General features: G+C 44.3%; 1 protein-coding gene across 1 annotated transcript in view; it reads right to left on the reverse strand.

The window, feature by feature from the left end:
* The window catches only part of SLC36A4 (solute carrier family 36 member 4), a 47,205-nt gene extending 27,397 nt beyond the window's left edge, over nucleotides 1-19,808 (reverse strand). Inside the window, 4 exon segments of the mRNA XM_032220481.1 lie at nucleotides 1,101-1,189; nucleotides 1,702-1,792; nucleotides 2,664-2,778; nucleotides 19,678-19,808. Of these exon segments, the coding sequence (XP_032076372.1) occupies nucleotides 1,101-1,189; nucleotides 1,702-1,792; nucleotides 2,664-2,778; nucleotides 19,678-19,705 (323 nt within the window). The 5' untranslated portion in view covers nucleotides 19,706-19,808.
* Between the last annotated feature and the right edge of the window lie 4,316 nt (nucleotides 19,809-24,124).

The raw sequence follows: 24,124 nt of genomic DNA on the forward strand, positions 1-24,124 counted from the left end.
TAGATAGATAGATAGATGGATGGATGGATGGATGGATGGATGGATGGATGGATGGATGGATGGATGGATGGATGGATGGACGGGGATGGATGGTGGATGGATGGATGGATATGGATGGGGATGGACGGACATGGATAGATGGATGGATGGATATGGATGGATGGATGGATGGATGGATGGATAGGTGGTTGGGTAGATGGATGGATGGGTGGGTGGGTAGGTAGGTGGGTAGGTGGGTGGGTGGGTAAGTAGGTAGGTAGGTAGGTAGAGATTGATTGATTGATTGATTGATTGATTGAATTAGATTTTTAGAGAGAGAGAGAAACTATCTATATATCTATCTATCTGTATTTACAGTATCTATCTATCTATCTATCTATTCTATCTATCTATCTATCTATCTATCTATCTATCTATCTATCTCTATCTCTGGGCTCAACTAGCTTCTGAATCCAGAATTACCTGGTAGAAATTGCTCTTAGCCAGTTTCTCCCTATTTAGATAGAGTTGTATAAACAAATATCATTAGCCTATTGATGATACCTCACCCGAGGCTGACAGATGAATTCTTCCAATCCATTAAGAGAAAAGAGAGTCATGGAAGCTGAATAAATTAAGCCAAGAAAATGCAAACATCCTCCCGAGAGTAGACATAGTTTGACAGGGAAAAAAAAGTCCAGAAAAGCAAAGGGAATAATACTTCAAATTTACCAAGGTAATCAAACACATGGAATTCCATGCAAGTGAACAGACTGGAAGGAAGGGGACAGACTTCTGAATTCCTTCTGACAGCCTGTTTGGTTTCTATATGAGCAAATCCCAGAGGGGAAAAAATGTTTCCTCTCCTACAACCAGCCCAGAAATATGGTGGACACCCTGACTCCATTAATCCACATGGTACAGAGCAAAACAATACACTATAAAACAAAACAAGCCCACACATCTAACCTGCTAATAGCTTTTTTTATATAGCAGCTGCTAAGAAAGAGCCTATCCCTAAAAAACTAATGTCCTACATAGAAATATAGGCTGATAATATTTGGCGCGTGGATTTCCAGGGCAGAAGCGACATCGACAAAATAAGAGAGCTACATACTAACCTGACAGATAGATACTGGCTGCATCGTACCAAAATGTGCATGCAGTGAACTGATATAATTCCAATGAAGAGAAGACTGATTGGTCCAACCTGCATGGGAGAAGGAACAAAGATTAGCAACCAATTTACAAAGAGCAATGTGCAGGGATGGGATTGAAAATTTTTAGCAACCGGCTCTCTGCCAGGTTGATGGGTGGATGTGGCCATGGGGCCTGTGGCCTATTCGGCCTCCTCATGGCAGGGGTGGCCGTTTTCATCCTCCCCAGGCTCCGGAGGCTTTCCTCAAGCCTCCGGGAGGGCAAAAACGGCCTCCCCCAGACTCCGGAGTTACAGAGTCAGTATATTGCCCCCAACAATCTGGGTCCTCATTTTACCCATGTCGGAAGGATGGAAGGCTGAGTCGACCTTGTGCAGGTGAGAATCGAACTGGCAAATTGCAGGCAGCCGACAGGCAGTGGAAGTAGCCTGCAGTACTGCATTCTAACCACTGCGCCACCACGGCTCTTAATATGATGAATCTCCTACCACTGCCTTATGTGTTATGCGAACCCGGCCATTTGTGGCAGGCCAACAGCTAATGGTGGGATGTGACTAAAACTTACCAGAATGCCTGCATTTTTCATTGCAAGAGGGAGGCTCAGAAGTCCTGTCCCAATGTTTCCTTTAAGGATGTGAGTGAGCGTTTGAACAAATCTGAAAATGAAAAGAAAAACCCAAAATATCACTGGGTGGACGCCATGTGGACGCCACAGGGCCCGTTCCAACCGTACCAGTTGGAACGGGATCCGGAACCAACCACTGGTGTGCCTGCACCATAATGCAATGTGTGCATGACACACACCTTGCACCCTCCCCTGTGCATGTGCGTGCAACCCTCCATGCTCCCCCACTCCGCCCCACAAATGTGCATGACCCCCCCCCTGCGGCCTGTTTTGGGCCTAGCAGGCCTTCCTGAAGCCTCCTGGGACCAAACATGGGCCACGGGGGGGGGGGCGGTAGTGCCACTTACACCCATTGCCCATTTTGGGCCTAGCAGGCCTTCCTGAAGCCTCCTGGGACCAAACATGGGCCACGGGGGGAGGGGGGGCGGTGGTGCCACTTACACCCATTGCATGTTTTGGGCCTAGCAGGCCTTCCTGAAGCCTCCTGGGACCAAACATGGGCCACGAGGGGGGGGTGGTGCCACTTACCCATTGCCCGTTTTGGGCCTAGCAGGCCTTCCTGTAGCCTCCTGGGACCAAAAACGGGCCACGGAGGGGCCAACCCCCACATTGCCCATTTTGGGACTACCAGGCCTCCCTGAAGCCGCTCCCCCACCCTGCGCACATGTGCGTGTGTCTCCCACATGCGCCCTCCCTGCACATGCAGCAGGGTCCCGAAAATCAGCTGGCCAGCATGTGCGCATGAGCAGTGGAACTGAGCTGGGGCGATAGCTGGCATGCCCACAGAGAGGGCTCCTCATGCTACCTGTGCCAACCATAGCTTCGCTATCACGGATCTAGTCTCTCAGAATTATTGAAAGGGCCAGGAGGTTATTGTAAATACATGTGAATGGAGTACATACGTAATGCCTTCCTGATCAAGCTGATATTTCTTCTCTGCCGGCAGTAAATCTGTTTCATTGTCATATTCTTCATCTGAACTCTGGTCTTCTATTAAAGGCTTCATTACTTCCAGGTCTACTTTAAAACAAAACGTTCTATATTACTGAATACAGTACCTAAGAATATCTTCAGATCCCCATCAGTTTTCTTATTAGAACATTAATACGAGTTATCATTATAAAACCACTTCCCTGGTTAATTCTGCTTTGAAGTGCTGTTTCTCAATCAAGTTTAATTCCTTTTGTAGGAATGCTGTGGATTTCCTTTTTTATGTTCCCCTAAAGTCAACGAAGCAGCTGATTTTGGTTCATAGAATAATAGTCATGAAGTGGGAAACGTCTATCATTTGCAGGATTTACAACTGAAATCCAAGTGATTTGAGATACCCTAAATGTTAAAAGGTAGTTTAAGGTATAGTAACTGTTCTGGACCGCCAACGGAGCTAGCAGCAGGTTCGGACAGTGAGGAGGTTGGGGAAGAACATGGGAAGAAGAAGTCTGGGGAAGGCTCTGATGAAGGCTCTGTGTCAGGGACAGAGAGGGGGGCAGGGCCATCTGACAGCTATCAGCTGCTTTCAGAATCAGATATCAGTGAGGCAGACGAACAGCTGGAGCCTGTCCCCAGTGTGCGCATGCACAGAGTTGCCAGACAAAGGGAACAGCTAAAGAACAGGGGACGACTTGGGAGTAAGGCCACAGGGGGACGATGAATGGCCCCTCCCAGAGGAAATAAAAGAGGAGCGAAAAGGGAGTGGAGTTTGCAGGAGACAATTAGTTCGATAATTGGTTCGTGACTCTCCAAGACTCCTTACCAAATTCTGCATCCAGGTAGTACAGGTAGTCCTTGACTTACAACTGGTTGCTTAACAACTGTTCAAAGTTAAGACAGACCTTCCCAGAGCTAATTTACAACCTGGTTCTGAAGTTCTCATGGCCAGCCCCCGCCCCCCCTGCCCCCGGTCACATGGCCAAATATCAGGGATTGGACAATCAGTCCACCTTTACAGACGTTTGCCACTTGCTGTGGTCACATGGGTTCCACCACAAAACCGCGTTCGACTAAAGGGCGCTCGACAAAACTGGGTAGCTGACGTCATCACAGCGCGATAACAGTGTGGAGAAAAAAGCACGCTGTAAACGCTAAACCTAAAATTAACCCCTAAACCTAGCCCTAACCCCCCTAAACCTAATCCTAAACCTAACCCTAAACCTAACCCTTAACCTAACCCTAAACCTAACCCTTAACCTAAACCTAACCCTAAACCTAACCCTTAACCTAACGCTAAACCTAATCCTAACCCTTAACCTAACCCTTAACCTAACCCTAAACCTAACCCTAACCCTTAACCTAACGCTAAACCTAATCCTAACCCTTAACCTAACCCTAAACCTAACCCTAAACCTAACCCTTACCTTAACTTGAATCGGCTTGCTTTCAAAGCGCTATTTAAAGCGCCCTTCTTTCTCCGCGCTCGCTGTTGTCGCCCTGTTGATGATGTCAGCGACGCGGTTTAATCGGGCGCGCTTTAGTCGAGCGCGCTTTTGTCGTGCCACGGTCACATGATCACGATTTACAACATTTTAGCTTGCAAATTAGCATTTACTTCCGGTTTTCAGAAAAAACTTCCCGAAGTGAACAATGGGTTCATTGAACAACAGTGGTGTTCGCTTAACAACCACTGCAACACCCCTTTTACGACTTTTATCCCTTAAGTAATTTGGGGTAGAATTGGGGCGACTGGATGGAGCTGAGAATTTACTGGCCGAATGCCCTTCCTGACACCATGTGGAGTTCGCAGCAGATATTTTTTCTTTGCGCCCGGGAAGAGAGAAACATCTGCCACTACCTAGGATTGAACTCTCAATCTTCCAAACGAGAGGCAATTAGCTTCACCGCTAGGCCACCACGCCACTCTTAACAACCACTGCAAGAAAGGTAGTAAAATTGAGTCATTCACTTGTGACCCGCTTCACGACTTAGGGCCATAACAAGTAGCCCAAGTTAGGGTTGTAAGTCAAGGACTATCTGTATTATTTATTTTACACACCCACTATAATCAAGACTGATTCTCTGCCATTTATAAGAAGAGCAACACGAAGCAAAGCATATAAATTGAAGCAGCCGCAATTAAAACTAACAAAATCAGTAATAGGGAGGGGGAAAAAATCAATAATCACAATGAACAATCCTGGGGATGGGCCCTCCGGAGCACTATACCGGAACAGTACCTGGTGCTCCTGGCAGGCACCGGTACGCCCGTACCGGGCCGTACCGCCTGCAATCCACCACTGAAGCAGAGTATTTTGAATTCAAAACAGTTCAATTGCAGTTGTTTCTCACAGTCCTTCTCCTAGCCACATACTCCTTATCCTAGTCCCATGATGGCGAACCTATGGGATACGTGTGCCAGAGCCCTCTGTGTGGCCATGCGTGCCATCGCCAGCTACTCTTCTGGTTTCTGGTGCACACATGTGCACCAGCCAGCTGGTCTTTGCGGGCTGGAAAATGGCCTGAAAACCGCCCGAAAAATGATCAAAAATGGTCAAAACGAGCCATTTTTTTGGCTGTTTTTCAGGACGAAAAACAGTCTGAAAAACGTCCAAAAAACAGGCAAGGGTGCACCAGCCAGCTGGTCTTCGGGTTCCCAGCACATGCACACATGCATGCACATGCGTTCCGGTTAGGGCACTTGGTGTCGAAAAGATTTGCCATCACTGTCCTAATCCATTAAATTAATTAAAGCTCAATATTCAGAGGCATCTGTGTTAAAAAGGGGGGGGGGGCAAGATCTTAGTTGTAGCATTGCAATGGAAGGCCTTTCCCTCTTATATACACTGAGTATTACATCAACTTAAAGTACCATCTTGTCTCTTTTAAGTCCCCTATGGACGCTAGTGCCAACATCTCCTTCAGATCTCCCCATTATTTTCCCAAGTTATCTCCCCCAAACTAAAATAATATAGCATACATAACTTGACCCTATGTTTCCTTCACCCCACATCATCCTTCTAGTCATTTCCTTCTAGACCAGGGGTGTCAAACTCAAGGCCTGGGGGTGCATCTGGCCCGTGGGGTGATTAAATCTGGCCCATGGGGCTGGCCTGGAAATAGCAAAGGATCACCCTGTGGTGCCCCGTTTTCGGTCTGGATGGCCTCCTGCAGCACTCCAGCAGTCAAAATTGGGCACCGGCGTTACCACATGCGAGGGGGGGCATGCCCCATTTTGGCCGGCAAAATTCTGCAGGCGGCATCCATCCCGTCCACCCCCCCACCCCCCCCCACCAGGCTGATCTGGCCCTGGAAGAAATCCAGTTTGACACCTCTGTTCTAGACTTATACGTAAACTTGGTTGAATATTTCTCATCAGCACCTGTGAACATCACATGTTAAGTGATGTTCAGCTCCTGACCATAAGGAGAACCCAAAGACCTGCATACAATAGGACCTGGTCACAGAGTGGTGTTTCTACGGTTACCAGCTCTGAATGCAAAAAGTCCTCACCTACAGGGGGCGGGGCTTGATGGAACATGGCGGACAAGGGGGTGGACCTTGGGGAATCTTCAGGTTACTAGCCACAATCCTGAAAGGAGAAGTTTTTTAAAAAAAACCAAAGCTTTTTTTAAATTTTGTTACAGAATTAAAAAATTGTTTTATGAACAAAGTGTTGTCCGGATTTCCCTTTAACATTTTCATATATATATATATATATATATATCTATATATAATATATATATCTTGTGTGTGTGTGTTGTGTGTGTGTGTGGTGTGTGTGTGTGTGTTGTGTTTATTTGTGCTGATAAATAAAGGGGACTCCATTTATTTATCAGCACAAATATAACAAATGTAACAAAAAGGCAACAGTAAATAAATAAATATATATATATATATATATATATATATATACTACATACATACATACATACATACATACAATATATATTGGGTTCTGTCTGGATGGTCTCTTGTGACGAGCCGAAGGACAGAGAATGGAAGTAGTGATCTTCCTCCCTATTTGGGCATACCGGGGTTGTAAAATCTATCTATCTATCTCTATCTCTATCTATCTATCTATCTATATATCTATATCTATCTATCTCTATCTAACATTTTACATTATATTTCCATTTCCAATTTTTGCCGTATTACTTTTCTTCTCATATTTTCCAACTTTAATTTTTATTATGTACATAAACGATATTATTTTTTTCTTCCCTTTAAAGGTAAACCAAATTCATCATTCTCTTTCCATCTATTTTCTACAAGTAACGTGTGTCTTCAAATTCCGTTTTTTTATATAGTAAGCATGAACATAATTACTTTACGCACTTAAAAGTATTAATATAACTCACACACATCCTAATTAGATACATAATATTACCATGTTTAAAATATTTCATTTCATTCTATTAATTTCATTTCATTCTACTAATCTCCAATTCCTAGTTTTTTTTTCTCTTTTTCTTCTTTTATAGGTCTTGTATCTTTTCTTCTGATCGTTTCTATCACTTTTCGATAAGATTATTTGAATGGCTTTCCCCAAGTTCCCTTTTCCCCTCCCATTGTTTCTCTCTTCATTTTTGGCTAGTTTCTTTTTTTTTGATACCATTTTCCTTTCCTCTCTACTCCTGAAAGGCTTTATTGGCTGCAACTGAGCTGCTCTGCTCCAGAAGACCAATCCTATAAAATACAAAAAACGGATATACTCGAGTTGTGTGGCCCAACAGTGGCCAGCTGAGCTGTTGGTGGAATCTGATAACGATGAACACTTTGGGACTGCCCTGGAGGCTGAGGAAGACTCTGGGGGGGGGGGTGTTCGGAGTCAGAGCAGGGACTAGAGAGGCCTGTTGGCCACCAGGTGGCATTTGAGTCAGGGAGCAGTGAGGAAGATAAAGGGAGGTTGTCCCTGAGGCACGTATGCATAGTGCTGAGAGGAGGAGCAGCTTTGGAAAAACTACATGGGGCAGCCCTGGAAGAGCATTCGGAGACTTCAGCTTGTCCAGAAGGCAGCCACGCAAGCGATTGTGGGTGCACCCCGGTACACCCACGTAACACCTATCCTCTGCGAGCTGCACTGGCTGCCTATTGGTCTTCGGATACGCTTCAAGGTGCTAGTCGTCACTTATAAAGCCCTTCATGGTATTGGACCTGGGTACTTGAGAGACTGCCTGCTGCCAATTACCTCCAACAGACCTATTAGATCCCACAGATTAGGCCTCCTCCGAATTCCATCTACTGGCCAATGCCGATTGGCTACCACCTGGAGGAGGGCCTTCTCTGTGGCTGCTCCGGCCCTCTGGAACGAGCTCCCTGTGGAGATCGGACCTTCACCACCCTTCAAGCTTTCCGCAAAGCCCTTAAAACTTGGTTGTTCCGACAGGCCTGGGGCTGATGGGTGCCCCGCCCCCGCTCGAATGTGGTGTTGAGTGCCTTTTAAAATTGTTTGTAGTTGTTGTCCGTTGTTTTTTCCCTCGTTTGTATCCCCCCCTACTTTGGTTGTAAGCCACCCTGAGTCCCTCCGGGAATAGGGCGGCATAGAAATGCAATAAATCAAATCAAATCAAAAGCCTCAGAGAGGAAATAGGAACAGGTGGCTACTGATTGGCCCTCTCGGAAAGCTTATAGGTGGGACGATGGGAGGGGAATTTTGCAGGAAACAACAGTTTACTAATCCGGGCGTAGAGAAAGATTGGGAGAATTTCATGAGTTCAAGCCTTGTTTCATAGAGATATTTTTCTGGGCTCCTAGCCAAGGGGTTGTTTATCTCCCTCCTTAGTTGTGGCAGACAGCCAAGTCTGCGTCAGTATATATTAGAGGCTTGGGACAGAACACTAGTGGTGGAGTATATAGAAGGGAGACTCAGCCCATCCCTGGATTCATTCAACAAGCTAAAGCCATAATGTAGCATTTCTGTGCGTCTGGCTTAAACCAGGGTCTATGGAGATTCTCAATCATCCAGGTCAACAGTCTCCAAATTTTCCAGCTGCGGACCAGGGGTGAGGGAGAAAGCGGATGTTTTCATGTGAGTCACAGGGAAGCACAAATGTGCACACAACTCCATTTGCACAAGTGGCAGGCATACTTGCCCACCTACTGTGTATATAAGTGGAGCTGTGTATGCGCTCGCGCTGCCGCTTCTGCGGCCCGGTTCTGAAAGGGCCACAGCCCGGGTTTGGGGACTCCTGATCGAGGTCATGGTCGTCCCAAAGATGCTTTTCCAAAATGCAACTGGGATTTCTTGGCTTTTTTTTTCTTTTGAAAATGTTTCACTTCATCCAAAAAGCTTCTTCAGTTCTTGAGTTCTGAAGAAGCTTCCTGGATGAGAAGCGAAACATTTTCAAAGGGGAAAAAACCCTAAGAAACTCCCGTTGCCTTTTGAGAAAGGCACCTTTGGGATGGCTTAAACCAGTGTTCCTCAACCTCAGCATTTTTCAGACACATGGACTTCAACCCCCAGAATTCCTGGAATTCTACTATCAACTGAAGTCTACACATCTTAAAACACTGGCTTTGACAATTGTGTGGGACCTAGAATATAAACTATGATTTGTGGCTCAGTGTATTCTACAAAGGCGAGCCCATTGTGGTTTAATAAATCACATTTAAACAAACTATGGCTTAACACTTTGGGAGCACATTGATTTCTCTGGTCAATACAATTACAAAATGCTGAAATTCAGGAACTCAAAAGCATCCTTCACTTAACTCATGTTCTCTGGAAAGTTACCTGGACTGCTTTTTAAAAATTACGAAAGCCTTGTGGAGGTGTGTGTATGTGTGTGTGTGTGTATGTGTGTGTGTGTACGCATGCGTGGTCTATGAAAACTTAAATTTGACCAATTTCTTCCTGTTCTTGTGGCAACATAATAAGACAGCGCCCTCCAAGTTAAAACCTAAAAAAGGGACATGAAAAGAAAAATTCATCGCCTGGGTGTCAGGACAGAAAGCCACTTATTACCCTGAGTAATAATTTAATTGTAAGTTTTAAAGACAGGGCAATAGAAATAAAACCGTACAGGGAATGCAGAGCTTGAAAACTGGCAATCTCCAAAGCTGAGTCATTAAAAACAAAACAAAAAAAACTTCTCATCCCTCCAGCTGTGCAGCTGGACCACAGATCACCACGAGGGTGTAAAAAAAAACCACGCACCTCAAGTTAGCAGCCATAACCATGTGATCTCTATTTTAATGCAGTGCCTGAAACCAGCCTCTGCTACACATTGTATGTGGATAATTGATTCATGCCCACCAATTGAACCATTTTAACTATTTGCAGCCGCAGAGGCTGGTTTCAGGCACTGCATTAAAATGGAGATTACATGGGGTTCCACCACAAAACCGCGTTCAACTAAAGCGCGCTCGACGAAACCGCGTACCTGACGTCACCACAGTGCGACAAAAAAGCACGCTGTGAGCGCTAAAGCTAAAATTAACCCCTAACCCTAAACCTAACCCCCCCGAAACCTAACCCTAACCCTAACCCTAAACCTACCTTAACCTTACCCTAACCCTAACCCTAACCTAACCCTTAACCTAACCCTAAACCTAATCCCCCGAAACCTAACCCTAAACCTAACCCTAAACCTAACCCTAAACCTAACCCTTACCTTAACGTGAATCGGCTTGCTTTCAAAGCGCTTTTTAAAGCGCCCTTTTTTCTCTGCGGTCGCTGTTGTCGCGCTGCTGATGACGTCAGCGACGCGCTTTAATCGGGCGCGCTTTAGTGGACCGCGGTTTTGTTGTGCCACGACTGTGCCTGCCTTCCAAGTGATCCCTATCTTAAATTTGAACTTTGAACAATGGTGCTGGAGAAAACTCCTGCGAGTCTCTTGGACCGCAAAGAGATCAAACCGGTCAGTCTTACAGGAGATCCACCCTGACTGCTCTTGAGAAGGCCAGATCCTGAAGAGGAAACTCAAATTCTTTGGCTACTAAGGAGAAGGAAGGACTCACTGGAGAAGAGCCTAATTCTGGGAAAGATTGAGGGCAAAAGAAGAAGGGGACGGCAGAGAAGGAGGTGGCTGGATGGAGTCACCGAAGCAGCAGGCATGAGATTAAATGGACTCCAGAGGATGGTAGAGGGCAGGAAGGCTGTCCATGGGGTCTCGATGGGTCAGACAGGACTTCACAACTAACAACAATTTTAAATTATCAAAGCAATATTTAATAAAAGGATTCCAATTAATTTAAACTGGTTCACTGTTTCGGTTTTCCTCACAGCTTTATGAAAGAGCATATAAAAATATATGAGGAGCTGCCTGCTTTTTGATTAACACTTTAGCTGTGGTATAAATCATAGTAGCTGTGGTATACGTACATCTTATCATTATTTATTGTAAGTGAAAGGTGAACACATTATTTTCCAGGTAGGAGTTGTAAAATGATGACTCCTTCCTAGATTTGTACCCCACCTTTCAAGTTTGGTTTGAAGTGTCTTGATTTTATTTGCGTTTGGAAGTAGGAGAATAATTCAGCTACGATAGCCAAATGTCACCATGCTTCAAGAATTGCTATAAAATCCATCCAATCAGTTCATCTCTGGTGATTCATGCTTTTTAAAATGTTTGCTTAGCCCAGCGTGAAATCGGTGATTACTGTATGCATGGTTACAATTTAATGCTGTCCCAACCCAGCCTCCTATTTAAACTGTGTGTAAAGCACAAAGGACTCTATAAATCAGGGGTCCCAATCTTCAGCTGTAGCACATTACAGGGCTGCAACCCATTCAGAACCTGGCTGTGAAAATGGTGGGTGAGAATGTGTCAAGAGTTTGTATACCACATCCGGCCAGCACACCGTGGCACGACAAAACCGCGGTGGTCAAAATAGCGGTGATTAAACCGCGTCGCTAAAGCCGCGACGTCATCACCACGCGTCATCACCGCCACGACAACAGCGCGGCGACAGAAGGGTGCTTTAAAGCCGATTTTAAAGCGCCGTTTTTTGCCTCTTTACGCCCAGCAGCAGCAGCCCGCGGGAAAGCCGATTTTAAGCGCCGTTCTTTGCCTCTCTACGCCCAGCAGCAGCAGCCCGCGGGAAGGGTCCAGCTCAGCCGCGGGGGGCAGCAGGAAGCCCACGGGGGGCCCGAGCGGGGCCAGCAGCAGCAGGCGGGGTGCGGGCTCCGCTGACGCCGCCCGCCCTGCCTCTTCCTCTGGGGGAGGTGCCGGCGGCGGCGTGGACACTGTGAGTCTATCCAACATTTGTGGTGTAGTTTCCTAAGTGTTACTAGTGGAAGACAGCGGCCTGCCTCCACCGCGCGTTGCCGCCCCGCTTGCAAGCCCCTAGGTTTAGGGTTAGGTTTAGGGTTAGGTTTAGGGTAGGCACGTATTTGCCCTCCGCACACAAGTAAATGATCTTCTGCAGGATTCAATTGCGTAAGAAACTTCTTTATATACAATACCATACAGCAGAAGTCAGCATACAAAAATCAGGAGCATAGAAGCAATATTCATAAAAGCAAGTCATTACAGAGTAAGAGATACAGAGGGCATATATTGTACAGAAGCTGCAAAGTTACAGAGGCCAAACCAATTCTTAGATACAGTTCAGCAAATCTAACCCACGCCCAGACTCCAAACTATCCCTTATGGCCCCCTACAAACAAATACTATGTTTCTGTTTCCAAACAGTCCCCATTGGCTGGACCTGTTACCATGTCTATTCCAATCTATGAACATTCGTACTCTGACAGAACGTGTACCTGCAGCTTCACTTGAGCGAGCAGTGGGTGCTCACGGACAAAGCTCCAGCACAGAACCATCCCTCTCCCCCCACATCGGTCCGTCAACCTGGAAAGGTTGGGGACCGCTGCTATAAAGTAAACTATGGTTCTAACACAATAGGTCCATGATAGCGAACCTATGACATGCATGCCACAGGTGGCACAAAGAGCCATATCTGAGGGCACACGGGACGTTGCCTTATGTCAGCGCCAGCGCGCATGCGTACATTGGCCAGCTGATTTCTTGGCCTCCCAGCCCGACGGGCCTACCAGAACTCTAGAGGCTTCAGTGAGGCCTGCGCGCATGTGTGGGAGGTGGCTTGGGGGGGTTGTGCATGCATGTGCAAGGGGAGGGCATTGAATTATGGGTGTGGGCACGCGCTCATGCGTGCACTTTTGACACCCGAGCAGAAAAATGTTCGCCATCACTGCAATAGATCATCAGCATGGTAAGTTGTGAGCAAACACACTTCATTAATTTGCTGTTCCCAATATGAAAAACATGCTTCTACTCATCTTGAGTAGAATTCCACAAACAACTTCCCATTCTGGATTATTTTGTTCCGAAAAACCTCAATCCTTGGACCACCTCTAGAAAGACCGATCTGCCATTGTTTATTTCTTTCATAAAAGGGGATATATGCATCACTCATGTTGGTTCACTCGTATGAGAAGGGGAAAAGCTGTGCTTAGGGGAAAAGGAATCAACAAGAGTTGCTACTGAGTTTGATGTCGGCATTATGAGGAAATAATACTGTTGAGGAAATATCATTAGGAATGTAGATTGGCAGCAATCACACAAAGGCACGAAAAGCTGAAACAGATGAAATTTCCAGTAGAGAAGGACGATCACAGAGATAGCAGTGGAAAAGCTTGGAAAGACGGAAGATTACACATATTTGACCGTAAGCGTCATTTATACAAATTCCCCAACTGGTTCAACAAGTAAATGCAGTTCCTAAACCAGTGGTAAGTTACTGATCCTAAGTCATCACAACCTCCACGTTTAACATTGCATACTTAACAGAAATCGAGCTCTTCTAAAGACAGATTCTGAAAGGAACGCATGATAATTGCAGAAATCGTCAATGATAATTATTTGATCGAACATACGATTTCTAGTTCTGCTCTCCACCAGAAGTTTGCTATTACTCCTGGTGGTACTGCAGACTTAGATTGTTGACCTGTATGGATAAATATTCATTTGGTGACTGTTCGAAATTACAAATGCATTGAAAAAGCTTTGTAACTGGTTTATAAAGCTTTACAACCAGATTTACAACTGGTCCTTGCACTTACAACTGTTGCAAAATCCTCAGTCATATGATAAAATAAAAAATAAAAAATAAATAAATAAATAGTCGGGCAGTTGGCAACTGGCATGTATTTAACAATAGTTGCAGTGACCTGGAGTTATGCAATCACTCCTTGTAACCTTCCCAGCCAGCTTGACAAGCAACATCAAATGGGGGAAAGCTGGATTTGCTTAACTACCCTGTGATTCACCTAACAGCAATAGCATTTAGAGCCGAGGTGGCGCAGTGGTTAGAGTGCAGTACTGCAGCCACTTCAGCTGACTGCTAGCTGCAGTTCGACGGTTCAAATCTCACCAGCTCAGGGTTGACTCAGCCTTCCTTCCGAGGTGGGTAAAATGAGGACCCAGAGTGTGGGGGCGATATGCTGACTCTGTAAACCGCTTAGAGGGGGCTGAAAGCCCTAGGAAGCGGTATATAAGTCTAACTGCTATTGCTATTGCTATTTAAACTTATATACTGCTTTACAGGGCTTTACAGCCCTCTCTAAGCGGTTTACCGAGTCAGCCTATTGCCCCCAACAATCTGGGTTCTCATTTTACCCACCTCGGACAGATGGAAGGCTAAGTCAACCTTGAGCTTGGTGAGATTTGAACTGCCAAATTGCAGGCAGCCGACAGGCAGTAGAAGGAGGCTACAGTACTTCACTCTAACCACTGCACCACCAAGGGGCAAAAGTAGCCGTACTTCACTATCATTATGCTGAGTATCTTCTGCTCTTCTGGGGTTTTTTAAGCACTGAACTCCAAAGAAGCAATCAGGATTGTCAAATGTTGCTTAAACTATATGATGAACTAGATGAGAGAGAACAAAATAATAGAATAGAATAACAGAGTTGGAAGGGACCTTGGAGGTCTTCTAGTCCAACCCCCTGCTTAGGCAGGAAACCCCTTCAGACAAATGGTTATCCAACATCTTCTTAAAAACTTCCAGTGTTGGAGCATTCATAACTTCTGGAGGCAAATTGTTCCTCTGATTAATTGTCCTAGTTCTCAGGAAATTATTCCTTGGTTCTAAGTTGCTTCTCTCCTTGATTAGTTTCCACCCATTGCTTCTTGTTCTACCCTCAGGTGCCTTGGAGAATAGCTTGATTCCCTCTTCTTTGTGGAAACCCTTGAGATATTGGAACACTGCTACCATGTCTCCCCTAGTCCTTCTTTTCATTAAACTAGACATACCCAGTCCCTGCAACTGTTCTTTATATGTTTTAGCCTCCAGTTCCCCAATTATCTTTGTTGCTCTTCTCTGTACTCTTCTAGAGTCTCCACCTCTTTTTTACATCATGGCAACCAAAACTGAATGCAATATTCCAGGTGTGGCCTTACCAAGGCATTATAAATTATAAATGAAGTGAAACGCTGTTGGTTAATGTTTGTGAAGAAACAATCGGCATGCATATCCAATTTATTCCTATTCTGCTGGCCACATCAATCAGCAGGTAGCAAACTAAGAACAGAAGGTTTCACAAAGCATCTGAATTTGTGACTATAAATCCGAATCTATAAGCTAATAAGCCTTAGTTTAAAACTAGCTTATGACCTTGGCTTCTTTGGGAAGAATTAACATTTGCTCCTTTACTAACTTCAACCTGGAGATCTACCTATGTAGTTTCTAAGGGTTGATGCTGACTTGGAGGCATATAAATAAATTGATTTTACTAACTGCATATTCATATTAGTCGAAAAAGCAACAGGAATTTTCCAGCTATGGATTTTTTCTTCTTTAAATTACAGTGGTGTTTGTTATTTCAGTGCTTTTCAAGTGAATAACTTATGCTTAATTTGTTAGTAATTAAATATTCAGCCATGTAATTGTTCAGAAGCAAGCCAAAAGAAGGAAGTAGAACCAGTCTGCCAAAAATAAATTGTGTGAGACTAACTTCTTATCTTTCCATGACAGAATGCCAAGTTAGTAGACCAAGGGAATTCTGTGGCTGTAAGGGTACTTTGATCTCATTAACGTATTTAACAAGGCCTTCTATGATACCGCAGTGGAGAAGACAGATAAATATGGGTTTGAGGATGCTAAAACCTGCTGGATTTGAACTTGCTGAACTGCAGCCAAAAGGAGCTGATAAAATGGTTATGCATTGATCTGGAGGGAAACACTGAGTTGATTTATCCTGATTCCATCCTCAGCTATTTCACCTAAATGATCTGAGTAAGATTTCTTGACCTGGCAACTTTAAGACATGTGGACTTCACAGGGGTTAAAATAGAATGGAAACCTGAAGTTTTTTTATTAGGAATAATGTCTGCGAAATACAAAAAAAAAAACAGTATTTAATCTACATATAATTACGGCGGCAAGGATTGCCTTTGCCCAGAAATGGAAAAAACAAATTAATTCCAAGCGAAGATGAAATAATAACAAAGGTTATGGATTGTGCTGAAATGGACAAACTAACTAAAGAAATCCAGGGAAAAGAAGAATCAGAATCCTACCAGATATGGATAAATGGTATAGGTGGATGGAGGAAAGAAACAAGAATCAATGAAGGAATATAACAACGCTCAAAAAATAATAGTTATGAGTAAAATAAGAGGGTTAAGAACGGTGAAATCCAAATGTAATACAATAGAAGGGGAAATAATATAAGGTGAGCGGTATCGATTGATAATTGCTATTAGAAAGAACAGGAAGCTCCTCTTCGTATTGTATTGTGTAAATGTGGTGTACGTCTAGGTTTTGTGTGTGTATTTTACATGTTTGTTAAAAAAAAAAAAAATATTTTTTTAAAAAAGACTTGTGGACTTCAATTCCCAGAATTCGCTGCAGTTTTTGAGATAATCGTTTTTTTGCCCGCAAGGCGTTCTCTTTTGCAAATGAAAAATGTCTATTGAACAATGTAAGAAAATTGGCTTCTGGATTCTGTCATTCTAGCTTCTCCATCTCATTTAAAGAGCTAAACACAATAGAGGTAGCCCTCGACTTACAACGGTTCATTTAGTGACCGAAAGTTACCACAGCACTGAAAAAAGTGACGTATGGCCGTTTTTCACATTTATGACAGGTGCAGCATCCCCATGGTCACACGATCAAAGTCACGACACTTGGCAACTGACGCATACTTATGACGGTTTGCAGTGTCCCAGGGTCATGCAATCCCTTTTTGTGACCTTCTGCCAAGCAAAGTCAATGGGGAAGCCAGATTCACTGAACAACCAGACTTATCAATGAATGATAATGATTCGCTTAACAACGGTGGCAAGAAAAGTCGTAAAATGCAGCAAAACTCATTTAACAAATGTCTCACTTAACAACAGAAATTTTGGGCTCAACTGTGGTCATTAAGTCAAGGACCACCTGCAGTACTTTGAAAAGGGAAAAAGAGATACATGGTGAGTAGGAAGCAATGACAAACAATACAATACAATACAATACAATAGCAGAGTTGGAAGGGACCTTGGAGGTCTTCTAGTCCAACCTTCTGCCTAGGCATGAAACCCTATACCGTTTCAGACAAATGGCTATCCAACATCTTCTTAAAGACTTCCAGTGTTGGGGCTTTCACCTTCTGGAGGCAACGTTGTTCCATTGATTAATTGTCCTCACTGTCAGGAAATTTGTCCTTAGTTCTAAGTTGCTTCTCTCCTTGATTAGTTTCCACCCATTGCTTCTTGTTCTCAGTGCCTTGGAAATAGTTTGACTCCCTCTTGTGGGATATTGGAAGACTGATATCATGTCTCCCCTAGTCCTTCTTTTCATTAAACTAGACATACCCAGTTCCTGCAACCATTTCTCATGTTTTAGTCTCCAGTCCCCTAATCATCTTTGTTGCTCTTCTCTGCACTCTTTCTAGAGTCTCCACATCTTTTGACATCGTGGCGACCAAAACTGGGTGCAGTATTCCAAGTGTGGCCTTATCAAGGCTTTATAAAGTGGTATTAACACTTCACGTGATCTTGATTCTATCCCTCTGTTTATACAGCCTAGAACTGTGTTGGCTTTTTTGACAGCTACTGCCCACAGCTGGCTCCTATTTACGTAGATGTTGTCCACTAGGGCTCCAAGATCCCTCTCACAGTTACTACTATTGAGCAAGGTACCACCTAGTACCACAAATAGTTTCTGTTTTGATGCCAACCCCCCCCCCTCTACCAGTTCCTGTAGTCGCAAGGAGTTCTGCTCAACTCAACTGAGCCTTCGCCTTTTAAAGTACATACCCTCACAGGCATTACTAAAGCAAAGGATTTAGCACTATCAAAAAAAAAACAAAACTACAGTTAGACTTTGTGGGTGGGCCACCAAGGAAATGATTTACTTTCAGCTGCCTCTTTTACAAAATTTTCCAAACCCCTGGGCATTTCCATTAATGCCTGTGATTTCCACCTTCACGAACCATTTAAATAAATAAATAAATAACTGACAAAAAACACCGTTGAGGGAGAGAACAGAAGAATAGCGCAAACTGTTTCTAACAACACTGCTCACACAATCTTTTGCCTGTGCCCCGTCGCACAAAAACCTTTATTGGGACATTCTTCCTCTTTTGGGGGAAGTTATGTTTTGCCCACGTAAATATCCTTCATTTAGGATCCGCTAAAAGAAGAAAACTAAGGAAGGGAGGAATGTTTAACTTGCCTTCAATCTCCCCCGAGATTGTAAAGGATAGGGAGAATTGATGGAGTTTAACAGATTAACAGAGTTGGAAGGTCATCCAGCCCAAGCAGAAGACCCTACACCATTTCTGACAGATGGCAGTCCAGTCTCTTCTTGAAAGCTTCCAGTGATGAAGCTCCCACAACTTCTGAAGGTAACTTCTGTTCGATTGGTTGATGGCTTCACAGAAAATTTCTCCTTATTTCCAGGTTGAATCTCTCCTGTTTGGTTTCCATCCATTATTCCTTGGCTGGCCTTCAGGTGTCTTAGAAAATAGCTTGACCCCTTCCTCTCTGTGGCAGCCCCTGAGATATTGGAACATGCTATCCCGTCTCCCTTGGTCCTTCTCTTCACTGGACTAGCCATGCCTAGTTACTCTAACCGTTCATGTTTTAGCCCCAGTCCCCTAATCTGTGCTTTCTCTTCTCGCACTTTTTCTAGAGTCTCATTCATTCCAGAGTTGGAATATGGAGGTCACTGGCTAAAGAAATCTGGTGTATTCATATCTGAGAACTGGTGTTTTGCTAATCTACAACAAATGCTAAATGCTAAATAAAGTAATACTCCAGTGATCAAACTTTTCGCTGACATTCTAGTCTTCGACACGTAAGTATGTTTATAGTGTGCGTTTTAGACTAGCCATGCCAAGTTCCTGCAACCGGTCACCGTATGTTTTAGCCTCTAGTCCCCTAATCGTCTTGGTTGCTCTTCTCGCACTTTTCTAGAGTCTCATTCATTCTAGAGTTGGAATCTGGAGGTCATTGGCTAGAGAAATCTGGTGTATTCATATCTGAGGAGATAACTGGTGTTTGCTAATCTACAACTTGGTGTTTTTTTTTTACTTTGGTATGCTAAGGAATTTCAGGGTTAAAGCTAAATAAAGTAATACTCAAGTGATCAGACTTATCCTGACCCTCTAGTCTTCTACACATAAGAATGTTAATAGTATGGGTTTTAGACTAGCCATGCCCAATCGTTCATCGTTATGTTTTAGCCTCCAAGTCTCCTAATCATCCTGGTTGCTCTTCTCCATTGCACGGTGACCTGCGCCTCGTCTAAAAGCGGTGCCCGTTTTGCACCGAGCGCGCCTTGCAAAGATGGTTCTTTTTGCAAACCATCTTTGCAAACCATCTTTGCAAACCCAATTAACCCCCCGGACTGCAATAAGCTCCCTGGGAAACCCCCAAAACCCTGATAAGGGAGTAAAAAAGAAATAAAAATGATAATAAAGCCCTCCTCGTTTTTCTTTTAGGACCCACCGCCCGCTCCCCACCTCCACGTCCAGCCTCAGCCTCCTCCACCCTTCCCCACTCGCGATAACCCGTTTGCCAAGTACGGTACCTAATTCTTCTCTGGCCAGCGTCCCCATCGCGCCGTCTCTATGGTCCCTTTTCTCTCCCTTCCGCCAATGTGGAGCCCGAACGCCAGAGGAACAACTGCGCCTGCGCGGCTCAAGGATGCCCGGCGCTTGCTGCTAGCTATACACTACTGTACAGTATACGATACTGTAGTACTCGCCTTCGATATCATAGATACGCTAAGTGCTAGAAGGGCAGAGGAGAGGGCTGTCATCCCATCTAGGGCCTTTCAACAAGGGGAGGATCATGGGACTTCCAGCAGATCTGGGAGTCCCAAGTTGGGGAGTGTCTTCTTTGGGGGGGAAGATGCTAAATCGAGTCCACCGCCTGAGGGCAGCAGAGAGATAGGGAAATGTGTATTCTTCAGAAAGATAAATTGTGCTCTTCATACAGATAAAAAAATACATTTTTAGGGTAGAGATTCACACTAATTATATTGCAATTTGGCTTGGGTGTAGGATATGCAAACCTAGCCATCTTAGTTTGTTATGTTTTCTATTCTGTGCAATTCCGTTCATTATTAAACTACAGTTCATAAATGTACAGAATGTCTTGAGTTTTCTCTTTGAGGAAAGATGTAAAACTCAAGTGGATTGGCACATCACACTCCCAGATACCTATTTTTACCAATGTTCTTCTCCCCTATAATTTTAACTCACGTCCCAATGTCTCCTCTAAATTCCTTTCAGGTGTCAAAACGTGATTTCCCTTTCCCGCCTACAAACTTAAGTTAGCAGAGAAGCACATTATCGACTTTCCTTCTTCACAATACAAGAAGCAGAAAAAACCCCATGGTCCAGCTCAATTCTTGTCAATTACAAAACTAGTTGAATAACTTCAATACTGGCCATTATTTATACATCTCCGTCCAAAACAAACAGATAATTAAAACATTGATTGTGCCAAGTAAAAACCATACTATTAACATTCATGTGTAGAAAGACCGTGTCAGGGAGAAGTCTGATCACTGGAGTATTACTTTATTTAGCATTTAACCCTGAAATTCTTAGCGTATATATTGGAAGAAATGGCCTTCTGGCTTCAGTTCCAAGTGGGGGGAAAGGACATTGGGAAACATGGAGGCTGATTGAGAGATGGTTTAATGGTGGACAGGACTACATGGTTTGAGGTCCTAGAAGGGAGAAAAAAGGCAATCACATGCTTCAAGATGTTGGGTGAAGAAGAAGAAAGAGCGAGATGCTGAAAGAAGAGCAACCAGGATGATTAGGGGACTGGAAACTAAATATACGAAGAATGGTAACAGGAACAGGGCCTGGCTAGTCTAGTGAAGAGAAGGACCAGGAGAGACAGGACAGCAGTCTTCCAGTATTGGAGGGGCTGCCACAGAGAGGAGGGGGTCAAGCTATTTTCCAAAGCACCTGAAGGCCAGACAAGGAATAATGGATGGAAGGAGAAATTCAACCTGGAAATAAGGAGAATTTTTTGACAGTGAGAACAATCAGATAATGGAACGAAGTTGCCTTCAGAACTTATGGGAGCTTTATCACTGGAGGCTTCAAGAAGAGACTGGACTGCCGTCTGTCAGAAATGTTGTAGGGTCTCTGCTTGGGCGGGGGCTGTTGGACTAGATGACCTCCAAGGTGCCTTCCAACTCTGTTAATCTGAACTCTCATAACGTCCCTCAACTTATTATTCATCTGTAATCTGGGGCCAATAACACTGAAACAGCCAGTTGTCCAGTAAGGTTTAAATCTCCTGCTAAGGAAAGGAAGCTGGACTGGAAAACTTCCAAGGCCCCTTTCAGTCCTGTTATTTTATGTTCTATGTTCCTAGAAAGGATTAAGTTCATGAACTCATTACTGTTAAATGTGTACACAATGCTGTGTTACCAGTCAAACAAGAATATTATCAAAAGCCATTAGAGTAGTTAAGTGTACAGATAGAATAATAGAAAGCTAAATTTCAAAACTTTGCTCAGACCTATATTGTAGAAGGCTCTTACTTAATGGGTGGCAGAGGTGAATTGTGGTTTATCCAGCTCTGCAGGTAGTCCTCGACTTAAACGACCACAACTGAGCCAAAAATTTCCACTGCTAAGTTGTTAAGTGAGTTTTGGCCCCATTTGCAATCTTTCTTGCCACGGTGGTTAAATGACTCATTGCAATTGTTAAGTTAGGAACACGGTTGTGAATTCTCCACTGTGTCAGAAGTTCACAAAAGGTTTAAAACACAGAACGTAGATAACAGAGATGGAGGGACCTTGGAGGTCTTCTAGCCCGACCCCTGCTTAGGCAGGAAACCCTACCACACCTTCAGACAAATGGTTCTCCAACATCTTCTTTTAAAAACTTCTAGTGTTGGAGCATTCACAACTTCTGGAGGCAAGCTTTTCCACTGGTTAATTGTTCTCCTCAGTTTATGGTTGCTTCTCTCCTTGATTAGTTTCCACCCATTGCTCTTCTCCTCCTCAGGTGCTTTGGAAAAAAGATTGATCCGCTCTTCTTTCGTGACAACCCTTGGATATTGGAACACTGCTATCCGTGCATCAGGTGATCGCAATTGTCATAAATATGAGACAGTTCCAAGTGTCTGAATTTTGATCACTTGATCCTGTGAGATGCTGCAATGGTTGTGTGAAAAAACAATCCTAAGTCACTTTTATCAGTGCCGTCATAACGTCAAATGGTCACTAAAAGAACAGTTGTAAGTTGAGGTCTGCCTGTATCGTCTACATTTCATGATACATTGAACTACAACTTAACTTTGTGGCCTAGGTGTGTGCAGACTGCTAGAGTAAAGCATAGCTGGGTTAGTTAGCCAGTGGCTCAATGCGGTGCTTAAATATAGTCAGCCAAGAACTTCAACCTGGATAGCTGTGGGCTGTTTCCATGGCTGCCCTCCCACATAGAGTGTTTTGAGAGTAAAAGGTGGGTGGAAAAATGCCTTTATCTTCAAGAGGTTCGTGGTAGTGTGCAATTAAATGATAATCACACTTCATCTCATGTTTTGAATGCTGGAAAATTCCTGTGCAATGCCCAATTTCCTCACCTGAACCATGTTGGCTTCAAACCCAGCTGAAACAATACCAATAGCACTTTAGACATATACCGCTTTACATCTCTCTCGAAGCGGTTACAGTGTCAGCTTATTGCTCCCAACAATCTGGGTCCTCATTTTACCGACCTTGGAAGGATGGAAGGCTGAATCAACTTTGAGTCAGTCAGGATCGAACTGCTGGCAGCTGGCAGTCAGCAGAATTAGCCTGCAATACTGCATTCTAACCACTGCACCACCACAGTTCATTATGAGCCCTGAATATGTGCATCTGTCACACTGGTGGTGTGTGTGCAAATGTCTGTCTGCCTGAAGCCACACTCCAAAAATTATTAATTGAATTAAGAACTCATTACAGGTAGTCCTCAACTTACGCCCGCAATTGGGATCAGAATGTGTGTTGCTAAGCAAGGCGGTTGTTGAATGAGCCCTGATTTTACAACCTTGTTAAGAAAATAAAGTTAAGTCAGGGATCTCCAATCCTAGGCTGTGCCCCCCAATACAGGGGCGCAGCAACATCTTTGAAACTGGGCTGCATGAGTGATGGGCCAAGTGTGTGTAAATCAAAAGGGACAATCAGGCCGACTTCATAAGAGTCAAAAACTGGTCACAAGTCACTTTTTTCAGTGCTGTTGTAAGTTTGAACCAGAGGCGGCCTTCAGCAGTTTCTGACCAGTTCTGGAGAACCGGTAGCGGAAATTTTGAGTAGTTCGAAGAAGACCGGTAAATACCACCTCTGGCTGGCCTCGCCCCCCATCTATTCTCTGCCTCCCGAGTCCCAGCTGATCAGGGAGGAAAGGGGGGATTTTGCAGTATCCTTCCCCTGCCACGCCCACCAAGCCACACCACGCCGACAGAACCGGTAGTAAAAAATTTGAATCCCACCCTGGTTTGAACAGTCCCTAAATGAACTGTTTTTAGTTGAGGACACCTGTATAGGAGCTATCTGGGTTGGAATAAGGGAAAAAAAAAAAAAAAACAACAACAACAAAAGAAATAGACTGGCCGAAAAACTTTAGACATTATGGGTTTTCTGTATGTTGTTGAATGTTGAATGTTGATTTTATTTATATGCCGTCCTTTTCCCCCGAAGGGACTTAGGGCGGCTCACAACTCAAACCAGGGAAGGGGGGATACAGACAAATTAAAAACGACACAAAACAATACATGTTTTAAAAACACACAGCAGTTCATACCATTCAAGACGGGGCAACGGTTGTTTAGCCCCAGGCCTGTCGGAACAGCCAGGTTTTAAGGGTTTGCGGAAGGCTGGAGGGTGGTGAGGGTTCGAATCTCCACGGGGAGTTCGTTCCAGAGGGCGGAGCAGCCACAGAGAAGGCTCTCCTCCGGATAGTCGCCAGTCGACAACTGGCCGGCGGATGGAATTCGGAGGAGGCCTAATCTCTGGGATCTAT

This window comes from Thamnophis elegans, chromosome 6, assembly GCF_009769535.1.
Source record: "Thamnophis elegans isolate rThaEle1 chromosome 6, rThaEle1.pri, whole genome shotgun sequence".
NCBI classification, from domain to species: domain Eukaryota; kingdom Metazoa; phylum Chordata; class Lepidosauria; order Squamata; family Colubridae; genus Thamnophis; species Thamnophis elegans.